At 37.6% G+C, this 8,597-nt stretch overlaps 1 protein-coding gene across 4 annotated transcripts in view; it reads left to right on the forward strand.

Annotated features, from left to right (window-relative positions):
- Nucleotides 1–8,069, forward strand: part of LOC138712142 (cytochrome P450 4C1-like) — a 45,749-nt gene extending 37,680 nt beyond the window's left edge. For all 4 annotated transcript variants that reach the window (XM_069843611.1, XM_069843609.1, XM_069843610.1 and 1 more), the window contains one exon: nt 7,485–8,069. In XM_069843611.1, the coding sequence (XP_069699712.1) occupies nt 7,485–7,828 (344 nt within the window). In that variant the 3' untranslated portion in view covers nt 7,829–8,069. The remainder of the gene's footprint in view (nt 1–7,484) is intronic.
- The last annotated feature ends 528 nt before the right edge of the window (nt 8,070–8,597 follow it).

Consider the following 8,597-nt stretch of genomic DNA (forward strand, 5'->3'; position numbering starts at 1 on the left):
ACGTTAGTTCGCTGATCATCCACCGAAAGCCCGCGCTAAGAATGTCTATAAATACGGCCCTTTATCTCTTGGTGTGTGGAGGCAGCGTAGCAATTGGTTTATTGATCTCCCTGCAAGTGACGCACACCTAACGTTCAGTAACGGGACCGAAAATCCGCTGTCTGGTCATTTTTAGTTTCATGTTTGTACATACAGCATGCGTTGCGAAACAATCTACGGCGGGCCAAGGCCAAACAGCCGAATCCTGACCTCGCTCGGCAGAGGGGAACGGCCATTCAACCAGCACGGAGTCCCTCATAAGGACTCTAACCAGCACTCATTCAGAATCGCTCGTTTAAAACATGACTAGACCAAACGACTATGTAGCGGGACACATGGGGCCGTATTCAAGAACGTCACTTTCACTTACATTCGACTGTAGTAGGTAGAAGATGTAGAATTTCTATTCAGAGTCACAACTTAACTTACACTTTTTTTAATCGTAACTTACAAGCAAATATTCTGATGAGAGCAGATAAAAAAGTTAAATTTTTTTCTTCCACCATGTTAATAATGACAAAAGAAGTGCTTATACAAATTTTTTTGTCACTCGACCGCAATTACGAGGCCGTCCAGAAAGTTATTTTCCCTAGGGTCGTTTACAGACAAAAGCACAATTGTATGGAAAGATTTATTAAAACAGATACAGCAATTGTTGCGGTATTTGTTATCATATCCCCCCACTGGAATTTGAGACATTTGTCATACCATGGGATCAATTTTTTGTATCCTTGCGTTGTAGAAGTCAGCCTCCTGGGATCGGAACCAGCGTTTGACAGCCGTCTGCACATCTCTGTCGATCCCATGATAATATGACAAAATAATGTCTTAATTCCCGTGGGAAATATGTTGAAAAATAGCTGAACAATTGCTTTGTCTGTTCCAATAAATTTTTCCAATGAATTCGCGTTTTCTTTCTGTTAACGGCCCCTCCCTGGCGAACTTATTTTTTATGACCCCCGTAATTGCGGTCGAGTGGTCAAAATTCGTATAAGCACTTCTTTTCACATTATAACTTGGTGAAAGAAGAAAAATTAACATTTTTATCTGCTCCCATCAGAATGTTTGCTTGTTAGGCAAAAGCTTAAGATTCAAGATACGTGAAGACCAATCTTTTTTTTTAAAGTTATCTATTTTGTTTTCTGTTTTCAATTTGTTTTCCTTTGTTTTACTTATACTAATACAAAAACAACACCCATGCCCAAGGCGGGACTCCAACCCACAACCCTTAGGACTAAGCGATAGGGACATGCCGTGCCCCTACCGCTTGAGCCGTCCGGGCCGGCACCTTAAACCGCATTTAGTGCTTGAATTTGCCTGAACAACAACTAAGGAGATATTTTCTTAGGCCTACTACAATAAAGTTAAGTTTAAGGATTTAGATAGAATATGGAAATTTGCATTAACTGAAGAATTATGCTCTCTGTGTCATATTATTTGCTTATTTTTGCCAATGTTATCGTAACTTCAATGTTATCTCCAGTTTCATTAGTTTGTTCCGATGTTATGTAGCTATAAAGTGTATTTTTAATTTCTCATTTCTCTCATATTATTATTATTATTATTATTATTATTATTATTATTATTATTATTATTATTATATTTCCAGTAAAATTCCCCGTGTTTCCCCTAATCGTTTATGGATTTTCTCCTAACATATTCACGTCATCCGCATAGACAAGCAGCTGATGTAACTCGTTCAATTCCAAACCATCTCTGTTATCCTGGACTTTCCTAATGGCATACTCTAGAGCAAAGTTAAAAAGTAAAGGTGATAGTGCAGGAGAATGGAGAAAGTTACACAACACAGAACTGCACGCATTGTATTCTTCACCTGATATAATTAGGAACATTAAATCCAGACATTTGAGATGGGCAGGGCATGTAGCACGTATGGGCGAATCCAGAAATGCATATAGAGTGTTAGTTGGGAGGCCGGAGGGAAAAAAGACCTTTAGGGAGGCCGAGACGTAGATGGGAGGATAATATTAAAATGGATTTGAGGGAGGTGGGATATGATGATAGAGACTGGATTAATCTTGCTCAGGGCAGGGACCAATGGCGGGCTTATGTGAGGGCGGCAATGAACCTCCGGGTTCCTTAAAAGCCAGTAAGTAAATATTATTATATTTCATCTGAAAATCAATGAAAAAAGATGATTTGATTGAAAATAAGTAACTTGTAAATATTTATATTATAACAATAGAGATTGAAAAACCTACAATAGACTATGATTTTTTTTTCCACCTTATAATAATATAATCTTATATTAATATGCTTTATTCAACATACGGTTAAGATTCTAATTTAATTGTCATGTTCTTAACGTAACAGTTTTACTTATATTTTTTGTGCTCTGATTTTCGTACCATTGCTTCTCCTTTGCTGAAACTTGACGTCTGATTTCTGATTTTCCATCAAGTCTTCATATTTGTAAGCAATTATTTTGATATAGGTCTACTATATTCGTCTATTGTTTGTCCATTTCAACGCCTGTTTTGAAAATAACAGGTTTGAAAGAAATTTTAGCCAACAATGAAGTGTTTTCCGCTTTTTCCGCATGGAGCAGCTGAGGTTTGGAAAAACTACATCATTATATGATGAGGTCAAACACCAAATTCACTTGCTTTTTACCTCTATTTGACTTTGTCATTGAATACGGATCCAGCACTTCACTTTATATAAAGACGAAGTGAAGTGACATTTCTGAATACGGCTCTTAATAGTATTATACTAGTGGTATTCAAACAAAGCATCGTTATTTGTGCATAAAATGCTACACGCTCAACACAAATAGTGACCTGTTTGGAGAAGGAGAATGGAAAGGCACTCCTATATCACCAATTATGAGCACAGTGGAGAATTATGACAATGTCCTGCTAATGTGTTAAAGTATTACATTAAAAAAAATCTTCATTAGCTACACGGATGAAGATTCGTAATTGAAGATTAATTTTTGGTCCTGCAGAGAACATCTGTTATGATAGCAATGATTATTAAAGGAGAAAATTCGCTCCGGCGCCGGGGATCGAACCCGGGTCCTTGGGTTATTTATTTCATTTTATTGGGTTATTTTGCGACGCTGTATCAACATCTAGGTTATTTAGCGTCTGAATGATATGAAGGTGATAATACCGGTGAAATGAGTCCGGGGTCCAGCACCGAAAGTTACCCAGCATTTGCTCGTATTGGGTTGAGGGAAAACCCCGGAAAAAACTCAACCAGGCAACTTGCCCCAACCGGGCCGGGTTCTTGGTTCTACGTACCAAGTGCTCTAACCACTGAGCTACGCCGAAGTTCATTCCACAGCACCGGAACGAATCCCTCTCATCTAGTGTTTTTCCCTTTGTGGCCTGACTCCAAGTTCGACATATACGTTGACATATATTTAGTCAACTGCCATTATACAAGGAGCGCACTCAATTGAGTGACTTGGTGGCAGAGATTCCACAGTAATATGCACAGTTGGGCGAAGAATCTAAGTAAAGATTAATTTTTGGTCCTACAGAATATATCTGTTATGGTAACAATGATTATTAGAGGGGAGTGGAATCCCGGCTGACATCTTTAGGTATAGTTGAGACATTTAAAACTGATTAAAGAAATAATCCTACGCATACACTACAAATAATTCAATTGTACATACTACTAAAATTTGAAGATACTTATTTATATACCGGTAGATGATTTATTTCACTTTCTACCATCGAAACGTCTCTCTCAATGCTTAACCTATCCTTATGTACTACGCTAAGGTTCAAAACAAGTTCCACATGCATAAAATATGTACACCGCTTATGTCTTAGGCCCGTAACACACTAGAAGAGTTTTCGCTAGCGAGAAATGTGTTGCGAGAAAGAGGCGAAGAGCTCTCCTCCACACACTTGGCGAGTTCTCGTTATCACAGATTCACACCTCGCTATGATCATCTATGCACTGCCTTCATGCAGAAAGCATTTTTCTGATTGTAGTAATCACTCGTTGGGGGAAATATTATAGGTTATGTATTTACGTATATTGTCGCACTTAAATATGTAACTTGTAAGTATATTGTCGTACTTTACAAATTATGTACGAACGCTATGTTGAATCTGAATATTCAGATGATGAGGAAATGGAGTTACATGAACATATTTTGTTAGTGGAAAGAAAAAGTAGGCCTAAAATTAAAGTCAGAAATATCTGAAAATCACATTGTATCTTATGAAAATAAGGGCGAGTTTTGGACACTAGTTTCGATTTGGCATTATTTCAGGTTGAATAGACCTTAGTTTTTTGCTATTCATGATATGATAGAGGATTCTTTGCTATGTTCTGAATAAAATTATGTACAGTAAACTGTTAAGACATGTAGATACATTATTTCAAATGTTTAATCAATACTATTAAATCTCAACAAAATAAAATATAGCCCTATTTATTTTCAGATAATCTGATATTTGTCTCCAGGTTTCTTCTTTAAGTTTCGTGTTTTTATAGTTTTCATCCCGTGTAGCATATAAATAGGCCTACGGGTGACATCGTACAAGTTCGATAAGTTTCTAACTACAATTACCAGCCATCTTTCCTCATTTTCAAATAAAAACAATAGAATTCATCGCCACCTGTGATATCTTTTTCTACATTCAATCGTCATAAAGGGTATAAATGTCAAACATCTTTGATAAATGTGTCAAGAAAATTCGCAAGAAACTCGCGCGAGGTTTTTGCCTTCAGCGAGAATCTCTTCCAGTGTGTGGACGTCCATTTGAATCCATGTTATGAATTTTTTAATTTTCTCGCAACACATTTCTCGCTGGTGAAAACTCTGCAAGTGTGTTACGGACCTGACACCAGGCTCCATCATTACAGCGCCTACCGGGCTTCAGATACTCGTTCGCAAGGGGTGAACGAATCAAGATCGGACATAGTATGGCTATGACGCTTGTTATCGCTGCAGTTACTCCTATTTCTACATAACGTAACCTTCCCTCCTTTGCTCGCGGAGGGGAAATGCGCCCACTGCCCAGAATCGTGCTCTCTGACGGTGACTACCTTACATAGTACAGGCACGCAGTACAGAAATCTGTCCACCACTGTCGCAAGCAAATGTTTCGTTTTGACAGTATTTAACGTGGGTGCGAGGCCATGCTGAAACAACGCACAACTAGACAGCCGAGGCCAACTAGCGAAGATATCGGTATCTTGTTGTATGAATCCTTGTTATGCAAAATAACGCCCTCTGTCATTTATTAAACATGCACTGAAGCAACAGTTTAAAAACAGAATTTGGAAGAAGTGTGTAAATAGTGCAAGAATAGGAAAAAATACGGGAAATTTATTTCCCAACTATAATACAGCAAAATACATTTCAGTAATGTTTCTTTACCTATATTTTTTTATAATTTATAGTCATTAGTTTCTTAATTATCTTACCAGCTCAACTAACGTACCACTCTTGACCAATTCACCCGTAACTCGCATAGTTCAATCGGCGCGTTACAATAGCAAGTGTCTCGCAATACCCAAATCCAGTTATTCATCTCAACTTCTTCATTAAATATCATTAATTACACGCCAGCTTTTACTCGACATTTTTAAACCACTTGTAACGCAATCTCGTAACATAGGTTAACGATTATCAGGCTTCGAGACTTGGGACCCGATACAATAAATTTACTGTGCATGTACTATAGGTTGTTGCCTCGCTGCAGGTAGTGAAAGGTAGAGATGTGTTGAGGTAACAACGTTGCTATTGGTAGAGTACGGTAGTATGGGGAAACACACACATAATTATGTACAGTAGTGGCAAAAAAACCGGACCAACCCTTGTAGCTGATTTCAGAGCCTTGTTCACTCCAGAGCACGATAGACTGGTAACTAAGACTTTCGTGGTTCGAATCCTGCCTGGGAAGGAAACTTTTTTTGTTCCTTATTTAAATTTATTTCCAATATTTTTCGATTGTAACTCTATTTTACTACTTAATTATCTTATTATTCCCAGAACATGAATTTTACCAGCAATCGAAAAGTATTTAGTGAACAAGGCTCTGAAATGAGCTACAAGGGTCGGTACGGTTTTTTTTTTGACACTACTATACATTCTGAAAATAAATATACATTACACAATTACAATGTCAAAAGAATGTGAAAAACATTTATTCTCCTGTCTTTTATAAGCATTTGTGTTTAATTATACACAGTGTTAATGGTGGAAATAATAATGTAGCAATTTCAATTTCTTCATTTATCCTATTGGTCGTCTTTAGGAAGTGCAGTTACAGTACTCAATTGCAATGTACTACAAAATGTTATGTTTTTTATTTAACGACGCTCGCAACTGCAGAGGTTATATCAGCGTCGCCGGATGTGCCGGAATTTTGTCCCGCAGGAGTTCTTTTACATGCCAGTAAATCTAATGACATGAGCCTGTCGCATTTAAGCACACTTAAATGCCATCGACCTGGCCCGGGATCGAACCCGCAACCTTGGGCATAGAAGGCCAGCGCTATACCAACTTGCCAACCAGGTCGACTTACTACAAAATATATTTTCAAACGTAAATCTTTTTCGGTTATCTGCCAAACACAGTTTGTATTGTGAAAAGCTGCGCTCTACGTCGCATGACGTGGTAGGAGCAAAACGAAAAAACCTAACATCATTGCAGTTTCTAAGAGACAGTCCTTTATTCTCGGGTGACTATGTCCACTAATTTTCTGTTTCTATTACACAATGTTCCATATCCGTTATTTTTACATAAAATTGATTTCCACTTCTGTTTTACATGTTTAGTAACCGTTGTACTTCGTGTCTCCTTAATTCTCTGTGCCATTTCCTCAATACATTTCAGGATTCTGGCACCTCTTGCTCTGACTTTTCTAACCGTGTAATAGTTTCAGACACAATTTGAAAATAGGTTTGTATGAAAACCAAATTATTCGTCAGAATCTTTAAATTCAGAGCGTTTTCCTTTGCGTATTTGTTGGCATTCATTCTGCAGTACCCCCACCCACTGTACGCTTTACCACTATACTCAGTACGCAGTTACGCAGATTTCCCACTGAACTTCTCTATTGGGTCCGAAGTCTCGAAGCCTAAATTTTAGCATAGCAATAGTCTGATTTTCGTGTTTTCAGCTTGCGCCATAGACTTCAATTTTGTAAATTCCAATTATTCATAGTCTTTTTATCGATATGCAAACAACGATTTTCCTGCAACTTATGAAAATTGCACACATAGTTATAGAAAATATTCTTACTACAGTAACCTGAAAGATTACATTCTCCAGTAATGCACGATTGACATGAATATCTCTGAATATCGGATGAGAATGTAAAAAAGAAGTACTAGAATGTATTGTGACATGATCACTGCAGAACAACATATGACTGAAGATGTTGATTTTCAGGCCAGGCTAACTGCATAATGAAATTTTGCAGTTGACTAATATGTTTGTATTGTTGCAGGTGACTTCACAGTTCCTGCCGGGTGCTCATTGACTTTGCATATCTACGATGTTCACCAAAACCCGGAACAGTTCCCCAACCCGGAAAAATTCGATCCCGACAACTTTCTCCCGGAGAAGGTAGCTAAAAGACACCCCTACGCCTACATCCCTTTCAGCGCAGGGCCCAGGAACTGCATTGGACAGAAGTTCGCTCTTCTGGAGGAGAAAACCGTCTTGTCCTACATACTCCGGAACTATGAAGTGACATCCCTGGACAAAAGACAGGATGTAAACCTAATGTCAGAGCTAGTGCTGAGACCGGAGAAGGGAATCAATGTCAGCATAAAGCCTAGAAATAAGTGAAATCAATCGTGACAAACGAAAAGCTACATTCAAGTGTGGAGCGTGTAGTTCACCACTCTGAAACATTGTACATTCATAGACAGGTCCGGAAGTTGGTTCTCACGAATTTCAGCATGCTGTTCTAAAGTGAATGTAAGGTTTAGAAATATAAAAATAAGATAGTATAGTATGGCTTGAAAAATGCAATTTATTGTCATGTTATTATCTTTTAGAAAATTACACATTACAAGTGAACAGCTTAGTTTGTTATGTTTTACTGTAATCTTACCCGGAAATTTTTCAAGACACGTTGCAATAAGCCAGTGATGTCAAAGCAAGCGCATTTTTCTGGTCTTGACGTCGTGCGCGGGCATCAAGCGCTTAGTATGGAAAGAGGAAGGGCTGTGTATATGAATAAGCAGCCTGTTGGATTAAGAAAACAGTGGTGCACAAACTTCAAACGGAACGTGAAATTTTATGTCGTTATTTTTATATAGCTTCTTACTGTTTGATATTATCTATATTGTCTGTAAAACAAAAGTACTATACCAATTTCTTAATATTGCAGTTATGTTTTAAACGTTAATAACATAATAAAGAGTTAAGAAAGAATATTCACATAAATTCCATAGTAGTACAACTATACTGTACTAAATGGATGAAATACATCATCATAGATTGAGTATGAAATGATAAGTTGGAATTGATATTGATGGTATCTTTAGCCTTATAAAAGTAATCAATAAACTAATCAAAACAATATTACAGTAGAAAGTAAAGTTACCGAAGT

This window comes from Periplaneta americana, chromosome 13, assembly GCF_040183065.1.
Source record: "Periplaneta americana isolate PAMFEO1 chromosome 13, P.americana_PAMFEO1_priV1, whole genome shotgun sequence".
NCBI lineage: Eukaryota > Metazoa > Arthropoda > Insecta > Blattodea > Blattidae > Periplaneta > Periplaneta americana.